The sequence below is a fragment of the Numida meleagris genome, chromosome 9 (assembly GCF_002078875.1).
Source record: "Numida meleagris isolate 19003 breed g44 Domestic line chromosome 9, NumMel1.0, whole genome shotgun sequence".
NCBI classification, from domain to species: Eukaryota; Metazoa; Chordata; class Aves; order Galliformes; family Numididae; genus Numida; species Numida meleagris.
This window is the reverse complement of record NC_034417.1, coordinates 12953417-12975513: the sequence shown is the minus strand read 5'-3', so window position 1 is coordinate 12975513 and position 22097 is coordinate 12953417. Positions and strand designations below refer to the sequence as shown.

At 45.1% G+C, this 22097-nt stretch overlaps 1 protein-coding gene across 6 annotated transcripts in view; it reads right to left on the bottom strand.

Annotated features, from left to right (window-relative positions):
• Positions 1-22097, bottom strand: part of NTRK3 (neurotrophic receptor tyrosine kinase 3) — a 179268-nt gene that overhangs the window by 56605 nt on the left and 100566 nt on the right. Inside the window, exon 13 of one of the 6 annotated variants that reach the window (XM_021407495.1) lies at positions 595-3362. The exons of the other annotated variants lie outside the window; for them this stretch is intronic. Coding sequence (XP_021263170.1) covers positions 3244-3362 — 119 coding nt within the window. The 3' untranslated portion in view covers positions 595-3243. Of the gene's footprint in view, positions 1-594; positions 3363-22097 lie in introns of those variants that run through there. 6 annotated transcript variants of the gene reach the window in all.

The following is a 22097-nucleotide window of genomic DNA, read 5'->3' as shown; positions in this document are numbered from 1 at the left end:
CAGAAGCTTTAAATCACATAAATGACTCCTCCTATTAACAATACTAAGACACAGCCACTAAGGCATATCCTTGAGCCAAGCCCTGCAAGCTGCAGAGCAGCTCTTCTCTACTCCTGGAGCATCCAACCATCCTTACGTGAACTTCCAAGAAGGAGCCACTCGTCTTTCCCTACTGCCTCTACATCACAAGCATCCTTGCTAGCACAAACAAGAGGGACACCTGCATAGCCAAGCAGCAACAGCACATCCTGAAGTGAACGCTGCAGCTGGATTAAACTTTTAGTGCCAAGATCCCTGAGAGATAAGGCTCCTAATAAAACTCTTTCCACTGAGTGCAGAAGTTGGTTTTGGCAAACCCTAACACCATCTGCAAACAGTACCACCTTCACCCTGAGGATATGACCATTTGGAGCTACAAAAACCAATGTGTTGTCAACTGAGATCAGCAGCAGAGAGACAGGAGCAAGAGCTACACCTGAGCAATGTCACATCACAGCCACAAATCCCTCCCGCACACCCCCGCCCTGAAGATGCAAACAAACCAGGCTCCCCATGCATGGGACATCTCATGAAGAAGTGGACTATGGGACGTGTCGTTCTGAATATTTATTTATTTTGTCTTCAAAGAAGAGGCCTGATGCAGCTGTTTCGTTAGAAAATAAAGTGTTTATTAAGAAACTAGACATTGAACACCCCTATAGTCTCTGTGAAAAGGGACCGTCCCATTTCCCATTAGCACAGGATGATAGTTATGGCAAGATAAGAATGCTCAAAGATGGAGGAGTCTCATTGACGGAAAATGAGGTAATGATTTACAATAATTAAAAATAAAATAAAATGTAAAAAAAAAAAACAACAAGAAAACAAGAAAAAAAAAAGAAAACAAAAAAAAAACATCCTTAGACTTGCTACTTAAAGCCACCAATCACAAACAGCCATGACTGGCTTCCGTTTTCAGCAGTGAGGAACCAGAGACTGTAACTGGTGTTAAACAAATTGAGACATTGATCACAGTGGGGAGAACTGCTTTAAATTATGCTGTACGGTCCGGAGGATTTCTTCTAAGCAGAGATGGACCTGAGCTGCAAAATTCAACCCTTCCTCTGCTAGGGTGTTCAGATATAGGCTTCTGGTCCAGGCCCACGGATGCGTCTCCACGACTGATACACACAGTTGAGAGCAGAGTCCCCTGAACAGTGCTAGGGAGAGGAGGCAGCTCAGATGGTTGAGACATCCCCTGGTCAGACAGGTGACTCCCAGCAGATGGGGAGCTCAGTTTGGATGAGCATCCAGTGATCCGCGCCCTTTGGGAAGCTCCTCCTCGCTCCGTGTGCAGAATCACGATGTAGATAAATGGCCACGGATCCTCTCTCGCAGTGCACCTCTTGCGTTTCCAGCTTTGGTGCAGGCAGGAAACGTTGCTGGAGTTTGGTCATGGTTTGTGAAGTGGTCCAACCTGAACCGGGCCTCCTTGTCGTAACGCAGATGCCCCCATAAGGCATGTCCGTTAACTTAAAGCAATCTGCCACCGTTTCTCCGGTACTCTTCTATTGCACTTTACCTTTTTATGTGAGCGAACCAGGAAAAGAAGCGAGAGAATGGAACATTCCCAAGGACATCCCTATGGGAAAGCCAATAATGAAACCTCCTGGCCGTCTCCAGGGCGGTTCATGCAGGTCACCTGTAAAGGCAGGATGAAGCAGAACATCCCATTCTGAGGCTTCTGCCCAGTTCCGGTGGACAAGGACTGTGATTCTTTCCAGTGGCAGCAACCCTTCTGGGCTGGTGATATGGAGACATCTCTGGTCATAAGGTCATCTTGGGCCACCGAGAAGGCAAGCAAAGCAGAGTGGCTGGTGAGCAAGCTCCTGGTTCAATACTTCTCTCAGAAAAAGATCTGGCCAAGCCTGAAGCTTTCAGGAGGTTTTTTCCTTTTTTTCCTTTAGAGAAAATCTGCTTTGCTTACAGATTTTCACTGGTATGTGTGAGCAAATCTGTATTTCCCCATACACGTGACATCCAGAGAGTTGAAGGAAAGCCCTGTGAGTTGCCACGAGGGCAGCTGGCTTCTCTTGAGAACAGGATCAAAGGGTTTGTTTTTCCATCTGAGAGGCTTTGGATGAAGTAAGACAAAAGTGGGAAGGGAGAGGGGGAGAGAATACGAATGTTGGCCAGAGAACAGGATTGATATTCCTGTTTATGCCACAGAAGAAGCAACAGAATACTTATTTTTCCTCCCCTTGAGTCAGTCTGTCTCAAGCTGATCGTTCTGGGAATGCGACTGGGTTACAATCAATCTCTACATGGGTGGAAATACAGGATAGAGCTAAATGGGGCTGGAAAAGGTCCAGCGACTGCGTGCGTCTGATATGCTTTTCCACTTTGCTTACTGCCCTAGTCCTGGCAAGGACGCAGACCCTCCTGCGCTATGGATTCCCCATCCATGCGGGAAGTCCAGGCACCTCCTCAGATAAAGCTCATCATTCAAGCAGCAGGGAGAGACCAGAGCACGACAACGAAATAGTCAGATCCAGCGCGCTGCTCTAACACACACAGACAGACAGACAGACAAAAAAAGCCTCCTAGAATATGTGCACTTCAAAGATAACCACATTCTCTTCCTGTCAGAGAAGTAAGATTTTCTTTCCATTATTATTCCTTCCGACATTAATTTCTGTGCAAGGACTGGGAGCGGGGCTGCCTTTGCTCTTACCAAAAGTCTTCGTTCTGCTTTAGGTTCTTCCAAGCTCCCGCCTCATCGCTCTGGGAGAGCTCCCATCGCGGTGCCACAGTAAGAGGTGACGGCGGCATTCACTGGGTGGTGCGAAGACACAAGCTTACAAGGAAAACTCCAAGCAGGGAGGACATGACTAAAGATGTCAGTTGGGTTGGCTTGGTTGGTTTTGTTTTGTGTTTTATTTTAAAGCAAAAGTACAATTATTTACTGTGTTATTAGGATGACTCCTTTCAATTGAGTTTAATTTCCTTTATTTGCTCTCATTGCTGCTGTTGTGCCTTGCAGGAATATTTAACGAACACAGCGACCATTGGAGGAAAAGAACAACCCTGTTATCTGGTGACAGAAAACCACAGTTTCAGTTGGCTTTAACGTGTGTACAGGCAGGGCTGTAGAGTCCTATTAGGAGGAGACCTCAATCCATACAGACCACGCTTACTGCTTCCCACCATTTTGAGGGCACAGCCTATAAACTTGACATCAGAACAGGGACTTTTAAGGAGTTTTTAAAAGCCATGACGTCCTTTGCTGAAATAAACACTGACATCCTCAACATAAATGCCTTGGTTAAGAGGTTTGGAATGTCCAGGGAGGCTTATTGGATTCAACATAATTTCTCTGAAACCTAAAGGGGGAAAAAAAACAGAAAAAAGAAAAAAGCAAAATAAAGTAAACGAAAAAATAAAAAAGAGCAAAACTAGAAAAAAAGAGAGAGATATCGACACACATGTAATTATTAAAAAAGAATCAAATGAATAACCAGCAAACGGCTGCAGTTAAATTAAAGCCAAAACACCCTCTCTGGGCAGGGCTGTCTCGCTCTCTCTTTCCATCAAGACCAGGCATTCATTCCACTTGATGCATGCAGGCACAAGTGCTCTGAGATAAGGAGCATGCAAGCAGTCTGGATGGAGAACTGGGAATAACTCTCTTCCAGAGGTTTCCGCTAATCAAGGGTGGAAAAGTCCTGCTTCCTACCTAGTCCATCTTTCCCCTGGGCAGGGATTGAGGAAAATGGAGGAGCCTTCCTAGGTCTGCCCTTCTTTAGTAATTTATTTAGTGTTGCTTAACATTCCTCAAGCAAAAGTGTCTGAGGAGACCTGACTCTCATAACCCATAGAATTTCTTAGCCTCTTCTTCCTGGTGTGAACCTCTGTTTACTACCAATTTTTTTTGTACAAAATTCTGCAAGTCTCATATTTGTCTTCAGGTGCCAGCTCGACAGTTTTAATATTACTTTCTCAGACACCTGTTTGTGGTAGTATTTCTACAGCTGAGACCGTCCCAGGGGACTGGGATGACAGTCTGCAGGAATAGGGGTAGTATCACTGAAGGTCATCCTCAATGCAGAGCCATTGTGTTGCCAGGACCAAGACACGCATGGCAGGAGCCTTGGGACTGCTGTAATCTGTCCCAACTTCTTATGGTCCTAGAAGGCTTTTCCGAGAAAATAAGTGGGATGCGTTGGCTAGATAATTGCTCTAGATTCTCTAAAATGTTCCTGTTCCACCATACGGTCACAGGACATTCAGCAAGTCAGGTCAGTTAATCCAAGACTGGCATCACTAGAACAGCATGAAGCAGCCTGGACGTGTTGTGAATTGATCTCAACAGTGCCTTCCACTAGGCCAGGAACAGAAAGCTAACCTAAACCAGCCAGATATTTTTTTTCCCCTATTTCTTCTATTTTCATTCTATTTCTTTTCTGTATAGTCTTATTCCATCTGCTCATCAGACACATACATCTTGTGATGAACCTGAGGATGCAGACAGACAAAAGCTGTTTGTTTCATTTGGAACTGTTTAAACTTGTTTGGGGGAAACTATCTGTTATTCTCAGTGGCCCTAAGGGACTGATCCCCGAGGGAGAATAAGAAAGGCTCAACTTCAGTTCATGTGTCATAAACAAAATTCATGGGCACATTCCAGGCGCTGAAATATCACTAGTGGTGAGAAAGAGCCTAGCTCCACTCTCAGAGCCAAAGCAGAGTTTAAAGTGCTGATGCTTGGAAAAGTGCATGTAAACTAGTCCATTTCTTATCAGACTCACTGGGAGACAAATAAACATGACATCCCTGAATTTCACTATTTATCCTGTTTTGTTTTTTTTTATAATATAAATATACTTTATGGTCACCAAAGGATAGCTGGGAAAGTCTATACTCAACAATACCAAGTATCTCAAAGGAGCACTCCTGTCTGCTTTATTTTCTTTGCATTTCTCAGCTCTGCTAAATTAAGGCAATTCCACTTCTGCTGGACCATGTGCAAAAGACCTAAAAACCCACTGGGGACAGACAGCCTCGGCAAAGGGACATGTGAAAGATCAGCAAGACTTGAGGCTGGGAATGCCAAAGGATTTTCTCTTTGCCAGCACTGCACTCCGAATCCCAGCTGCAGGGACCTCCATTGACAGCAAGGTCCTCGTAGAGTGGGACTGGAGTAGGGTTTATCCCATAACTGACATGCAGTCACTTGCGAGGGGCAGTAAGGGATGTGTCAGGAGGATAGCCTCCATTTCTGAAGCTAGGGGGCTGAGCACACATACTGCTGACTTGGGAAAACAATGCAGCATCGATCATTCGGGTATTTTCTCTTTCTGATTTATTCAAATTCCCAAAGTATCTGAATAAAAACATGCTTCTTGTCTGACTGATTTTGTCTCACTGCTTTCTCCCATACTGTACTGCTACCTTCAAACCCATTCTCTTGTATGGAGCAGAAACCAACAAGGCTCTTGCTACATTTATGTATTCACTGACAGGTGTGAGATGAATGATGTTCACCAAGATGTCCAGGATGAGAATGAGTGAATCTCAACAGGTTCAGAGTTTGGATTCTGCAATGACAAATGTCAGCTTTCTACCATCAAAGCTATTAGTACATGAAATAGCTTGAAAATTTCTTAAATAATGTTTTTATTTCTTTTCTTTTTTTTAATCTCCCCAAAGTGAAAAAAAAAAAAGACTTCACCTTTTTGGAAGGTTGGAAAAATGTTAGAAACTATTTCTCATGTGAAGTTTCACATTTGTCTGTGCCAGATGAAAACTGGGAGAAAAAACCATTATCTTTAATGTTGGGTGTAGATTTGGAGGGAAGCTCTAATATACAAGCTAGGAAATAGCGAGGAGGTAAAAATAAACAAACAAACAAAAAATCAACACAGTAGATTCAAAGCAAAAGTATCACCAAAGATCTACAAAACTGGGGAGGGTCTGAGAGATTAAACTTCACCCTGTTTTAATGAGACCACTTTTATATCAAAACCCGATACTCCCTGTCTTTCCTAATAGCTGTGATATGGTAGTGGAATAAATGTATGGAGAGTGTTGGAGAATGGGGAAGGAGGAATGAGCTCAGTTTTCATGTGCAGCTGTAACAGCTTGAGATGGAAGGGGCAGATGGGGCATTTCTCTAAGCAAGCTGAGAGATGTGGCAATGAAAGGACAAGAAGATTGAAGGCAACCGAACCATGCAATCCGTTTTTGTCTTCAACCCTGGCCATCCACTTAGTCCTCCAGAGCTGTCTTGAGTTTCCCAACCCTGGATAATGGGTCTCAGCCTCTCTGCCCCATGCACACATTCAGTGCAGCCAATGGATAGTTCCTTGCTAGGAACACTCTGCCTTCGCTGCAAGCAAAACTAAGGAAACAAGACATAATTTCACCTTGCCATCACTGCTTACTTTCCAGTAAAACTATGACCATTCAAATATACCATGCTTCTAGGGCTTTTGAGATGCAAGATTGCTCTAGCCACATGTGAAGAGCACCAGGGATCGCAACATGGGGAGGCAAGAGAATGACACAGAAATGATGCACAATTCATGGCAGTCCCATCCACCAATGCAGAAGGAGCAGTGTAGCCCCGTTTTGAAACCCATGGATGTAAGCTGTTACTAAAACAGCAGCATAAATTGCTGTGGGAACAGATGCGAAAAGCAACGGGATGTCATACAATGCCTGGCAAAAATGGGTTAAGTAAAAATAGTGAATCGGGGGCAATAAGCTGGCCAAACATAACACTGCTGTCCAGACAGAGTGACAAAGCTTTGATCTCTCTCCTATGTTACAGCAGAATTTATGATTTAAAGAAAAAGCAATAGGAGAGTCCAACACCACTGCACATTTTATCTTTCTCTATGCACAGATATGAAGTATGAATAGCATCAAAGGAGGCATGAAAACCATCAAGCCTGGCCCACATCCCGAGTGAAGGAAACAACTATCCATCTAGCCAAAGCCAGGACCCATACATCTGTACTTAAGGGGAAAGCAACACAGCAATCCAGGTTTCCTGTCATGGATGGGTTCATCTGCAGGGCTAGGATACAAAATTCTCTTTCTTCCTCCCCTCCGATAAATAACAGGGCAAAAAGCAACCCAGCCTGAGGCTTGCCACAACAAACAGGTCACAGGGGCTCACCACGAGGCTCTCCCCAGCACCCTCAGTTGGAGATAAGCACATCATCTCCTTTACAATCCAAGGTGAAGTTAAAGGGCCTGGCCCTCCTCACATTTACACCAGCCCAGCACCTCTGTCTGCAGAGAAAGGCAAGAAAACGTAGCCCACAAATGAATTTCACACCAATACACAGATCTCAAGCGGATTTTCAAGTAGACAACAACTCTCTTAGGATTCACAGAGAGGGTCTGAGAGCTACGGAAATGCTTATGGTTGTTCATTTTCATGGAAACAGGATCCTCATCCCTATCCACAGCAGCTCACCTTGTATCATTCATTTTCTATGGTTTAACCTCAAATGTAAGAGTCTCCCACTTTGGCAGAGGAGACCTCACAGCATTGGAGACCTCTTGGGAATGTGCTAGATGGAGCTCTAACTACAGCTTGCGGCATCTTCACCTTCTCCACAAGCCAAAATCATGAGCAGAGGATTGAGGCACTGCATTTGTTTTTGAGGAAAGGAATGGGAAGAGATGGGCTAAGAACAAGAGAAAGAGCAGAAGCAAACAGATCCAGAAGATCTCATTCCAACACAAGTTTCTCTCATGCTTAACTAAAGCAGAGGAAGGGGTAGAAGAATATTGCGAGATATTCAATGGCTGAACAATGTTTCTTGAGAAAAGCATTCGTGGATTTTCATGCAATGAACTCCGTAAGACTGTGAAAGACTGATTAAACCTTTGGTTGGAGGAATTCCGGCGTCTGTAGCTTTTCTGTTGCTGCCGTTAACGTGAGCCATTTCCATATTAGCTGGGATCACAAGTTTGTTTTCTCTGGAACTCCTTCATGGATGGAGTAGTTCCAAGATACTAAATGTTGTAGCCTGATAGCTCAGGAGGCAGAGCTCCAAGATTCCCCACCAATTCCCCATAGGAAAAGCCCCAAAGTGGGAAAGTGCTTATCAGGATATTAAAAAATATATTAAAAAAAAAAAAAAAGAAGGAAAAATAAAAAAAAAATCTACTTAAGATCAATGGCAAAATAAAAAAGGCTATCTTTGTGTCTGCTGTACCATCTGAGATGCCCTGTGATTTGAATCAAAGCTTCCCTCCCTGTCCAGAGGCACAGCCAATGCTTTTTTCCAGACTGCACAGAGGTGCAGCTATTTAAAGCCACTTGGAGGCCCACTGCATGATGGAAAGCAGCCAGATCAGTTGGGCCTCCTCGATTTTGTTTTCATTAGATTGAAGCCAGAGTATGTGGAATTACTTGTAAGAGGACCAGGGAAGGGGGAAGGACTGGGCACCCAGCAATTTCGCCCACAGCGTACAGAGCTTTGCCTCACCTCATTTAAATTGTAAATGGTCATAGAAGGTTTCTAAGCAAAGAGGATGCCTTGTTCTGTCCCTCATGACATCCACAGCCGTGCAAATATGAGTGGCAAAACTCTTGAGGTTTACAGGTCAGCCACAAGAACAAGCTGCAGGCAAGTTTCCAGATGCCTGAGAGTTTGGTGGCAGCTGATATACTGTGTTTGTCAGGTCATCCTCCTGTCTCTGTCCATCTGTGTGCCTGCACCGAGACATCCAAGAGCCTTCTCCTCTATAGTTCTCACCATTTCGAGGAACAGCAATGCCTCCCTTGCTCTGCCAGTCCCCATTTCTCACAGCTATGCGCTCCCTCTGTCTCTGCACTCCACAAAGCCCATGGGACACGGCATCAAAGATCCCAACAATACCTCATTTTCATCACTTTGGTTTTCAAATATATTCTTTTGCCGATTTTTTTTTTATTCCTGTTCTTTTTTTTTTTAGTCAGCCCTCAAACTGCTGCCAGTTTAAGAACTATGCACAGCTTTACAAGAGCTCCTCATTTCCACTTTGCCTGACAGGTATTCACGTTCCTCTGACATTGCCTCTGTTCCTCAGCCACTTTAGATAGCAGTAGCAATAGTTACCTTAAGCACTTTACATGGAGATATTGAAACCACTGACTAATCTGCTCAGAAATGAATATCCACTGAGAAAGAATCTAGCTGGGCTCATGTTCTGTAATTGCTGATTAATTCCAATTACCGTACAGCTGATCCACCAGCACCGCCGATCGTCACATCAAAGAGCCAACAAGCAAAGGAAGCCCCTAAGTTAGAACAGCAACAGCCTTGTTACAAACTTCTTTTCTGTCGTTGAGCTCTTCATAAACATTAATTTGTTATGCCTCGCTCGTTCCCTTGGGAGGCAGGAGCTGTTATATCCGTAATGCAAATGGTAAAACTGTGGCACAGAATAGGAACACGGTTTGTCTGAGGTCCCCAAAAGATGGATGCCATGGCATGAGCACTGGAGCAGGGAACAGCCCAGCTCCAGGTCCTATTCTATCCCCTCCAGGAGACCTGAAGTCTAGAAGAGGACAGGAGAGCTTAGTGGGGCCAGATGTGAGCGCAGACACCCCAGGAGCTGCATCACAGTGGATAGGGAAGAGCAGTTGTGATCTGCAGCTGGGACTTTCCCTGCCCAGGCAATTCCAGCGATGCTCTCCTGCTCCTCAGACAACAAGAGGAGGCAGAGAAGATGATCAAGGCCCGGAATAAATTCTTGCTCACTCAGGTCTCTTTACTCTGCCACCTACTCCAGCAACACTTCATCTGGAAAGGCCAGAGCTGCCCTCCAGGAAGCCCAGGAGTGGTACAAGCCCAAGAGCCAGAAATGTCAGGAGGAGCTTACACTGGGAAATGTGATTTAATACTTTGCAAATTGAGAATGGAAACTGAGGAGAACTGAGGAGAAACTGAGGAGAATGGAACTGAGAATCTCAGCAGGCAAGGAGGCACAGAGTGCTACAGAGGAGATGTAAATGGGAGGAGGAAAAGCTGAGGGCAAAAAAACCCAGCAAGAGCAGCACTAAGCTTTGAGGAATGAGGATTTGCTGACTTTTTAGGCTGTTTGGATGCAATTTTCTCTGAAATTGTTGTCCTTCATCTGTGCTTCTCCAGCGCTTGTACTCTGATGATTGTTTCAGAATTGAGGTCTACCACCACAGCTCTTCTCTTCATGGTTGCCCTATTAGGTGGCTCTCAAAACAAGCTACACCAAAATATCACAGAACAACATAATTAAGCTTTTCAGAAGAGAGCACCTGATTCTACACCTTCTTTCAAGACCACATTTTGGTACCTGCTCGCATGCATTCCTTTCCTACCAGGTTTTCCCAGCAGACCATCTAGTTCCGAAGTTTTGCTCTGGCCATCAGTTCCAAGCTTAATAAACTACATGACTGCCAGACTCATCTTCGACTCAGTTTCATTTTGGGGCTGCAAATAAATCACTCTCCTCAAGTCATCTAAGCAAACAAGGCATTTAAAGCACTTCAGCCCAACCTCACTTCATGCCGTATAATTCTGTATGAGCCTTTGTGTCCATCTGTCCCACTTGTGCCACTGGCATGTGCTGGTCATGTGTCAGCACAGATGAAGGACAGAGAAGAGTTTGAGCTCTCAGGACGAGGATGAATTTTAATATGGAAACTCCCAGGAATGCAACTGTCCAAAGCCCCATTTTCCATCCACTAAGAGATTTCACACTTGAGAAAAAAGGAATCAGCTTTACTTAAAAAAAATATCATATCGTATCGTATCATAGAATGGCTTATGTTGGAAGGAACCTCAAAGCCCATCCAGTTCCAACCCCCTGCCATGGGCTGGTTGCCCCCCAGCAGCTCAGGCTGCCCAGAGCCCCATCCAACCAGCCCTTGAGCACCTCCAGGGGTGGGGCACCCACAGCTCTCTGGGCAGCCTGTGCCAGTGCCTCACCGCTCTGAGTAAAAAATTTCTGAGTAAAAGATAAGTTCTTTCCTCTTCACCATCACACAGAAGGCAGCAGCCCTGCCTGTCACCCCAGCAGGACACATCCCCCATCCCACTTGCTACACATGGGACGTGGGCATGGAGCACGTGGCAGGAGATGAGGAGCGGGGCCCAAAACGTGTGAGCACACACGTGTGGGGCTGAGAGCACGCATTGCCGAGCGATTACTCTCGTTTTACATTATGGGTTTAATGGCTTTTAACAGGAGACTTTGTAAGCGATCAGGAATTGGAACAAAAGGAGCTGGGGGAATAATTATTCTAACCAGGGGAGCTAAAGAACATGGCAAAATCGCGTACTGAGCAATCATGCTAATTAAAGGCACCCAGAAGAATCAGGATAGAAACGCCAAATGGTTTTCACTCTGCTTCCCTAATCCTCTAACTGCCTCCTCACTCTGACTCCCACCAGCTGTGGGAAGGACAGCTCTGGGTGAGTTGGTTTGCAGCAATTAAGGAACAGAGCTAACTAAATAAGGTACCACTAGTCTAAGGGAGGAGATGTCTTCATCACCTCTGGCCAGGCACCAAGGTTTCAAACACACTTTGCAGGAGCACAACAGCTGCTTGCAACAACCAGCACAAGGCTGAACACAAGCCACAGTGACAACTCTAGTCCTTTTGTGTCCTGCCTATCTGCAATAGCTGTGGCTTTCCAATGGGTAAGGACGACTTCTAAGAGGTGGATGTCATCTTTACCTGCTGGTGCTTAAAATGTCCACCCATGTGCTGAGGTTCACGCCCTGCTAATGTCAAAAATGCAAGAACTAATGCCACAACGTAGGAAAATTTTCTCCCAGAAAAAGTGGAGACTAGCAAAATATCCACATCATAGGGAAAAGAAATGAACATACAATTGCTGCAGCTGACTGGAGGCTTTACAGAAACAAATATAAACTCTCACACCCTCAATATGATGAAAAACTAAGCCTGGTCCCTCAAGGATTTGCTGGGAATGATGGGGAGATCTTCCTCAAACATCGCTAGAGGCCAGGAGGGCATCACAATTAAAGGCAGACGTGTGCAGAGAACATGACACAGTGACAAAATCACATGCTGAGTCTGAGAAAAGTCTCAAGCCTTTCCAGATTCCTTGAAAATTTTCGCCTCCAATAACTGTTCCTGCAAGATGTGAATGCTTCTATTTCCAGTAGTTCAGATCTGGGTTTTGTTGCAGCAGTTCCCAGTGTTGGCACAGTTTGAGTTAAGGGGTAAGAGAGGTGGGGCAGCAGAATATCCAATGTTAACCTTTGCTATCAAGTAACAGTTTTCTGTTTCAAAAGCAATGGTTTGTTTGTTAATCAACAGGTCCATTAACACAGAGCAAATGTCTCTCTAATGGACACCCACAGGACCACAGGCTGAACTATTTGTGTGCAGCATCTTTTGATTGATTCACCCTAAAGATCATCAAGTAAATGAGAGAGGATGTAATATTTCTGCAGGAAGCATTCCACAGCAGATACATTGATTGCAATGCTCATCCAGCTGCTCTGTGCCAGCCTCTTCTTAAAGAGACTTTGCGCTGGATTCACTGATTAAATACTCCAAAATGGAGATCAAATCAGGGACATTGACTAGCCTGTGCCAGACATTGGTCTATGGAAACCAGGTATCCTGCCAAGCAGGATCCCACGAGCAGCCAATGCCCAACCCGCTCCCCTCTTCCTGCTCTTTAGGTTCATGATTTTGCCCTTTTGGTCCTTTCCTGGCCACACATATCACCACTATGCTCCAACCACTCTGTTCCTTGACCTCTTCTCACCACCACTAAGTCCTTGGCTTGGGCCAAGGGAGCCCAGTTGGTGGCCACAACAGGAACACAGAACTGTTGACTCACGCACTTAACTCCAACCTGCATCTTAAGCTGAAAATCATGGTTCATTTTGCCTGCCAATGCCTCTCTGACTCCTGCTCTTTCACCACAATGAATCTATTTAATTTAATGCTCAACTGGAGAGGAGGGGGTAGGGCTGTGTAAAAAGAATACCCTGAGAACCAAGGAAGAAATTCGGGACCAATGGGAAAAATAGCAGTGAAATGACCAGTTGAGTAATTTGCCACACCAGCAATCCCAGCTGCCGCAGATGGCCCACAAGCCCACAGCTAAGTACTTGCTGCAATTTTCATTTTGCAAAAGCAGGTTCTTTTTTTCCTACAGACCCAACACTGGGCTGACACATCCTTTATGAGCTGCTGCAAAACCAGTTTCTTCTGAAAGAGCTTTGCTAAAACGCCACAGCACATCCAGTTTATGAGCAAGCCCTGCCACCACCGCTCACTGAACCCCAGCCTCCATGGAGCTGTCACAGCCGCCCCGAGGAGCCCAGGAGGACCAGGGGACCACCCCTTCTGAAACTGTACTCTTCTTTCCCATGCAAATGAGCCGTACACAAATTGAGACCAGACCCTCCTTTTCCCCTCTGAGCTATTCATAAATAAAGTTAAGAGGTTTTGAGGCAGGCACGGTGCATGCAGGTGAAACAAGGAGATACAAAGGACCAAACATCTAATTGGAGACAAAATGAGAAAGCTAAACACTCACCCAGGTCCCATGGGGAGACACAGCTAACCCTCCCCTCCGGAGATAAGCTCCGTCAAGAGGGCTCCAGCTTGCTGCAATGACTCCTTGAGGCAAATCAGAGGTGCCAGCAGCTACAAATGAGGGCCTTTCTCTCCTGTAGTTTCCATCCTTTCTCCCCTTCAGTACTGGCAGGAAAAAAAAACGGAGCCTGCAGGTCCCATTCAGGCTGAACTACATGTGCCATCGCCGTCTTACAGCCAGGCAACAAGGTAAGAGCTGCAGGTACAAGCTTGGTCAGGGATGCTCAGCTCCTGCCCCCACTTCCTTTCTTTTCAAAGAAAACAAAATTGAGTTTGTATCGACCAGTGAGAAAATGAGACAACATTATACAGGACATGACCCTCCACAATCAAATTAGGTCACTGAAACACCATAACCAGTGCAGAATATTTAGCCCTGATTGCGTATAGGTTCAAGGAAAACGTTTTTATACAGCAAGTATTAAAAGACAAAAGGAAAATGAATTATATCAGAACATCGAGCAAAAGCAGAAAGCAAGATAAATTTGGAGAGGCAGGAACAAGCAGCACGCCTGTCTCAGGGCTTCCCCCCAAGACCTGTGCACCTCATTCAGTCCGAGTTGTTGCTTTTCAGAGCTTTTCATTAAAAATGTGGCTAGTACTGGCAAATACTTTTGCCACTTCCTGCACAGCTTCCTTGCTTCCCCTCCCCATGACTCTGACAGTTTCCAAAAGAGTAAAGCCTCTATTCACACAGCAGCTTTTCCAGCCATGGCCCCACTGTGTCAGCAAAATAGCCAGCAGCAGCATACTCAAGGTGCTGATTTCAGGGGTGCTAAGATCTGTTTTGATAGGGGACTTAGCATTCTACATTTGCTTTAAGTTCAGTGACCACGTCCCTCAGTGCCACATCCTCTCAGTTCTTGAACACCTCCAGGGATAGTGACCCCACCACCTCCCTGGGCAGCCTGTTATAATGCATCACCACTATGGGAGAATAATTTTTTCCTAATATCCAACCTGAACCTCCCCTGGTGCAACTTCAAGGCCATTACGTCTCATCCTATGATGTGGAGCCGGAGCTCCACATGATGTTAGAGGTAAGCACTGCCATCCAGGCAGGTCAAAGCTGAGCTCAGCACAACTCTCCCAGTGCCTGTTCCACCCCAACAAGCAGAGGAATATGCACTCAATACAGTCACGCTGTTACGTGAAGGAGTGAGGACGCAACCCTTCCTAAATCCTGAGTTTTACATATCAATCTGCAGCAGTGGTTTCCCAACTGCGTAACGAGTACATTAACTTTAGTCAGGTTGATTCTCCAGAGATGACGAAATGGAAAAGAGTAATCGAAGCGAACTGTGATAGAGTTTGTGATTAAGCAGCTGATGATCAATAGAAGTTATCTGCAGGGCACAGAGTGTTAATGAGCTACCATTCCTTTTGCAGAGAAACACCTGAGTCCACATTCTCTGTTCAACACAGCCCAGAGAGGACAGCAAGAGATTCCTGCCACAGGGTGGGTAGAGAGTCCTCACGTATCCCTTGCCCACGTTCCTGTTGAAAAGGTGATGGTGCAAGAAGGAAACTAAACAACTTTAAAGATGAATGTGGCTAGAAAGAGAAGGATGAAAAAGGTTAACAGCCTGATTCAAGGCTCGAGATGCTGCGTTTGGGAGGAAAAAAAATAAATTGAAAAAGCATTCATAACCTTCTCCGACAGCTCCATTAATTTAGAGGCCTTCCAGCTCTGCAGCTGTAGCACTGGCACCTAGCACATCTACAGGGAAAGGCAGCTTGGAGCACAGGGAGCAGCCAGGTACTGCTCCCTGCAAACAGCCATGCACAAAATGAACCGCAGTGCATCCTGCAATGGCTGTCACGCTACCCTGCCCCCTGCAGTGATGTAGCTGGAAAGAAGTATTAGGGGTTAATACTTATTAGCGTCTTAAATTCATCCCAAAAGATTCTAAGGCACTAATGAGTGGACTTCAGAGAGGATTTCTCGTAATAATGCAACCACCTGTTTGATAGCACACAGCAGCAAGGCTGCACAAGGGTTTTAGAGAGCAGGTGGAAAGGAGAACTTCAAATTAAAGCTACTGAAAAGAGACCAGCCTCGCATCAGCAGAGACACAGAATATCATTATGTCTGCCTGCATTCAGCCGTATCGCTGTAACTAATCATTTTTCTCTTCCAGAAATGTCCAGAGAACTGTTAGTGACCACAGGGAGCTGCTAGGATCTTTGTACTACATTTCCTCACAAAGTCGTCTCCTCTGATAGCCCAGCACCGCCTGCCCACAGAAGGGATTTGTTTTCCCAGAACTCACTCAGCCTTCACATCCTTGGAGGGTCTAGGGAAGACTGGGAAAAAAAAAAATCAGCAGACAGGATACTCTTTCTGGAGTGTCCCAGAGGAAACAGAGGGGATGAACACATTAGGATTTCTCCCCCAGTTTCTCAAATTCTCATGGAAATGGCGTTTGTGATTGTCCTCTGCAGAGACCACGTCAAAACAGATCATTAATACTACTTGATGCCGAGGATCTTATGTATTAAAAAGAGCATAGCTATTACTTAGTCCAAATCTCTATATTATTCATAAGATCCATATCTATCATGGATATAGTATTTATGCTACCATGGGGAAATATAATAAGACAGCCAATAAGCGCTTCCTTCCTCCAGGTCAAGATGAAAGTCTGTATCTTGGAGAGCAGTGCTTTCCTTGGGCAGCAAAGCTCGTATCCCAGGCTCCCCGCTCAACTCCATCAGCAAAGAAATACAGCCAAGGAAAAAAATAACTGCTTTCCCTCCCAGCCCAGCATCACTCTGACAAAGCAGGGCAGGAGGCAATGCCTAGGTGCAATGAGGTCAGCAGATATCGTAGGGAAATAAAGGTCTCTTAATTGATTAATTAAAGAATTAGTTAACACAGCAAAGCAGAAACATTATAGACTGTAGAGCAGGCCCCATGAACGTGAAAAGAAAGAATCTATCCAGAACGTTGGATTATTATATATAGATGACAGCTCCAAGAACTAGATTGACCATCCAACCTCCTGACTTCCCTTTGCACAAGACTGGCTGTGAAAGGACTTCAGGTGGCAGCTCATCCATGCAACATGGTCCATCAAGCTAAACATGGGCCAGACTGCTCGCTGTCAGCAACCTGGTGTGACCTCGAGCAAATCAGTGTCTTCCCTCTCCTCAACCATAAAATGGAAGTGAAGATGCTTGGCAGCATCTTGTTGGGCCGGAAGCATAAATGCATCTTTCTGGGAAATAGTGAAGGAGCAAGATGCCAGGTACATTTTCTCCTTTAATAATAGGGGAAAATAAACGTCATCCCTCAAATACTCAGGTGCCTTCTGTGCTCTCGCTCTGGTTCCCCTGACATTTGGGTTCTGCTGGGATCTGGCATGAGAACAGTCTCACCCCATCTCTGGAACTTGCCCAGGATTTATTTTTAACACAGCCCTCGCTGTGAGCATTTGTGGTGGGATTCGTATGATCTCACACCGATCTCTGCCTCTGAGCTGTGCTGGTATCCAGTACCAACCAAGCTACCCTCATCCTGAGCAAAGTTCCTCACCCATGGCAGACCAAAGCATCCCATCCTTCCACATGTACAAAGGGAGCCTTGGGCAGCCACCTCAGCCGGAACTTCTCTGGCTCCCTGGGGGCAAATCTGCCCTAAAGCATACAATCATAATCATTGAATGGCTTGGGTTAGAAGAGACCTAGTTTCAACCCCCCCTGCCATGGGCAGTGTTGCCAACCTCTAGATCAAGCACTAGATGAATTTATCTTATGCCCTATCCATAAGATAAACTAAACACAGCCCTGAGCAAGGCTTAAAGTGACCATTTCAAAGTCATGGAGACCTCTGCCAAGCTCTTTATGTCTTTTTGGCTTTGGATTGTGAGCAATGGGGTGGAGCAGAAGCTGTGCTCCAAGAGAAGGCTTGGAGAGTGGGCTGAGATCTCAGGTATGTTTTAAAACATGAGCTCCTTTGCTTTGGCACACACATGGTGCCCATCATCTCCTCTTGCTCAATGCTCCACATCAATTACAGTGCAGAGATGTAAAATGACTGATACTTTTAATACAAAGGGCCTGCCATTTATTTATTAGCTGGCAACTGGCCCTGCAGTCCAGGATGGATGCATTATAAATCAACTGCATTTCTAACCATTAAAAATTCATCCAATTCATAATGTAGGACACCAGAAATTTCCTTATTAGTGTTGAGTGTGAAGGATTTTTCATTCCCCTCCCTTGGTTTTACTTTGCTGCTTTGCTTTCCCAAAGATCTTGCTCATCTGAGGATTAGCTCAGCTTAATCCTGCAAGAGGGAGGTAGAGGGCTGGGGGAAGGGAGACAAGGGCTGAAGTCATTCCATTCCAGTGTTTTCTTCTAATTGCAAATTTGCCATAAGTACTTAGGAGACTTAGATGCCTTCTCTCCCAGTCTCTCTTACAGGAGCCAGAGAGACTGCTTGTCCTGAATTTAAGAGATGTTTTTAGGGAGAAAAAAAGAAAAAACCTCTCTCACAATGGGGAAAAAGGAGGAGGGCAGGGAAGGATAATGTAAAAGTTGTTAAAATATATTAGCAAGATAAGAGCAGGTGCCCAACTGATATAAAACCATGCATTTGAAATAGATCAAATATATATATATTTATATACAAATACATATATATATATTTATGTAGGTATGTTACCCTTCAGATTCAGTGCTCCAAATCACTGAGAAAAATAGGTTAGTAGGGCTGAAAGAAAGGTGCGACATTTCTGCAGACCCATGACTGCTTCAGAGAGCCAGCATCAGCACAAATATGAACCTGGAACCAACAACAGGCAAAGCAGAGCCTACACCACGCTGCAGGTCATCCCCAGCTGCAGTACTGCATGCCATAGTGACTGCACTGAGCTGTAGGCAGCAAGATGGTCCTATTGTTGATGTGGTACACAGAGATATTTTCATGCTCTCATTGAGTCTTGGTTTATTCCTGTCTCTTAAACAGATCTATTCATGTAAGGACAGGGAGAGAGGGCCTGAAAAGCAGATTTAAATAGGGTTCAGCGTTAGGTAACTCGCCGTCTGGTTAGGAGCAAGCGTGCAGGAATCTGAAAATGGATTATGCAATAAACCCTGCCTTAATGGGAGACAAGCCCAGGCATCTAGAGCAATCCATACATGCCATGAAGCCAATGTACTTTTCACCTCAAGACACTCGTACACAAATTTTGCATCAGCTCCACGCGGAGGTGGGTTTGCTGAGTTCTCGGCGTGGTCAGCTCGCTTTGGTACATCACACCGGGTTCAACAAGACTGAGGAAGAACGTCATTTTGCGTGGGTCTTTCCTCACCTTTCAGAACCAAACAGGGCATTTTGGTCTGTTTAGCCAAAAATCAGCACTCACGTTTTTTATTTCATAGTCTCTCCTGATGCACAGCTTCACTGCACAGCACAGGCTGTGCTTCTTCTCCCACAGGGCAGCACCACCAATAACATTCCTGCTGTGCATGCCGTTATGCAAACCTATCCTGACTCCTAAACAATAGCAGCTATTTTTAATCAGGAATTGCAATTTAACTGGACAATGAACAGAGAATGAGAGCCTTCTGTCTTCTAATCAGAAAACAACTCATGTCTGACTATGATGAATCCCAACATACCTCAGAGTTAGATCTTAAACTTGAAAACCATCCCAGCTATACTAAAGAGTCACAATGCAATCTCCTTGCAAATTCTGGGTGCTACCCCACAGCAAATCACAGTCCCATCCTTCTGGCCCCAAAAGCATAGAGGTGCCCCTGTGCCCAGATACTTTCCCAATAGCCAACATTATAAGCTGCAGTAAATTCAATAAAAGCAAGATAAAAAAAAAAAAATCAGTACCACAAATCTACCCACACACGCGAGCTATCTTAACGCAACCCACAACATAATTCACGCAATCAGTGAGCCATTAGGAGAACACAGATGAAACCTCCTTCATTACCACTGGCACCAGCACTGCAATATCTCAGGTCACGTACCATGTACCATCTCATGTAGCATGCTTTCAGCTCTCGTCTTGCTGGGACAGAGCCCCAGGCGTGAGGAGCAGTGGCTGATGGACATTGCTCTCCTTCCTCTGGCCTGGACACCTCTTTTAGGTTTAAGAACACCATGGGGTCACAAACACTATGAGAACAGCTGGGCAGAGAAAAGCACTGATATCTGGGGACATAGCCACTAACATAGGGAATAGGAGGACGTGTGAAGCCCTGCATTAGATGAGGGTGCAGGCAGCAGAGTGGTTGAGCAAGGGACAGATACAACACAGCATCACGAGTGCATGTATGCATTCTTCCTGAAATGATGCATCCGCTGGGCAGTTGTGGTCTTTGCATGGACTTCCAGCGCATTCCCACCTCCCAACAGCAGAGCTTTTCCACAGACCTCAGCCAGAAAGCCAGGCTTCAAAATTCCACATATAGTAGAACACACATAGATGAGTATTGAGGTCCTCATTAAATTCCACAAACGTGTCTCAGACGGGTTGGTGTTGAAGGACAAGACCATAAGGTAGCGAGGAGTCCCAGTGCAGAAATCTCAACCTACAAGTGCCTACTTCAGAAAAGTAACAAGTGTTGGCTCCTGCTGGAGACGAGCCTGGGGCTTTTCATTTAGAGGACAGAAAGAGAAGTTTAGAGAAAGAGCAGAGATGTGTAAGGAGGGACTGAGGTCTGTACAACACGGCTCCAGGCTGGGCACTGGGCAGCGGAGTGCTGCTGTCACTTCACGCTTGGCTCCACATTTATATTTCACAAAAATAATATTTGACAAATCCTCGTATTCCTGAGGGGGATGGGGGGGGAACACAACAAAAACAAAACAACAACAAAAACCCAACACATTTCCACTACCAGTAGTTGGTTTTGTTTTGGTTTTCAGGGGGAAAAAAGAAGAGAATACAGAAAACATTTATGGCTTAGTTTTGCTGTTGTTTTTGATGGAAATGGGAAAACGAACTGACCAAAAATAGAAATGCTGCAGACTTTTCAGCTTCTCATGCCCAGGGTGAACAAAACACACTAAATGAACAAAAAGAATTGACCATGGCAAGATAAACTGGGGTTGTAAGTGTCCTTCCCATTTTGTTTTCAAGTCCTATTAGAAGCAGAGGTAAGGAAATCAATTTGTTTGAAAAATATGATTTCTGAAATGACCACAATGTTCCCTTTAAACTGCATTGAAAATACAAGATAAAGACAGGGTACTGAGTGAAAGAGTGCTGATGGCACTTTTATTGTGTGATTTGCCTTGTTTTTTTTCTGAAGTACTTCTTTTTAGCCGATTACCATGTATTTACAGTTAGTGTAATTATATCTAATTACTTAATTAGCATGAATACATGTAATTACTAACTTCAAATATGTAATTATGTCAGGGCAGCCTGTAATAAATGAGGTTGAAAAAAAGCCCTCATTAGGACTCGATGGAAGGACGGCTGCTCCACCCGCGTGGGAAACGCATGGCGGCCCTGAGGCTGAGCCAGTCCTGGAAGAGGAAAGCACAGGCAGTGCCGCTCATCTGGCTACAAAAACCAACCCAAAAAAGCCAAAACCAACCTCTTGACCCCAGCAGCTGCGCTCCACTGCGCTGGTGGGAGCTGAGCATCATCCCTTGGAGGCAGAACGGGATCTGGAAAGGATCTGCCACCCGGCTTTGTTTACTCCAGTGAAATCTGGATTATTTTCACAGATCTGTGTCGTTCTCAAGAAGACATAGTTTGTCTAATGAGAAATACCAGGAAACAGAACAACTGCAAAACTGTGTTGTGGCATTCAGGTAAACGTCAGAGCTCAGATCCAAGCACAAATCTGCATCTGATGCACTGTGCTGATAATTAATTGTTAGTATCGAAGTAAAACACGCCTCCCAAATGTTTCTTCAGAAAGATTACCAGTCTTTCACCAAAAGTAATCTCCAGCTACTCATAATTACCCATTTTGCAAATCTAAATTCTGAACATTGGAGATGGAGCTAAGCTAAAATGTTCCTGTTTATTGCCAAAAAGCACTTATATGGTGATGTTGTCTTACCAACAGCATGAAGGCCACCTCGTGGACTTAGCTGAGGTCAGTGCTCCTTTTTTTTCCTCCAACCAGGTGCTATCTGCTGCAGTGAGCTGACATTGCCTGTCCACAAAGACCAGCAGCCGCTTTCTGCGCACAGACGTGGCTAGGTTGGGTCTTTATTTGCATTATCAACCCCTTGACCTTGGGACGGCATGTAGAAAGGCATGGCTCCATCCTCAGATGTTCTGTCCACAGTGCTTGCTCTACAACAAGCCCTGTTCTCTCCTCTGTTTATTTCCAAATATAGAGAGGTGCAAACTCCTCACAACCTGTTGCTTCTCCTGCTGACATCTGCCAAGAAGATACACCACTCAGTTGTTCTTCGACATGCCAAAGAACAGGAGGAATGGTCTATTTTAGGTTATGCCTCTGACATTGCTTCGTGGTTGTTCTGTCCTCGTTGTTAGTCCTC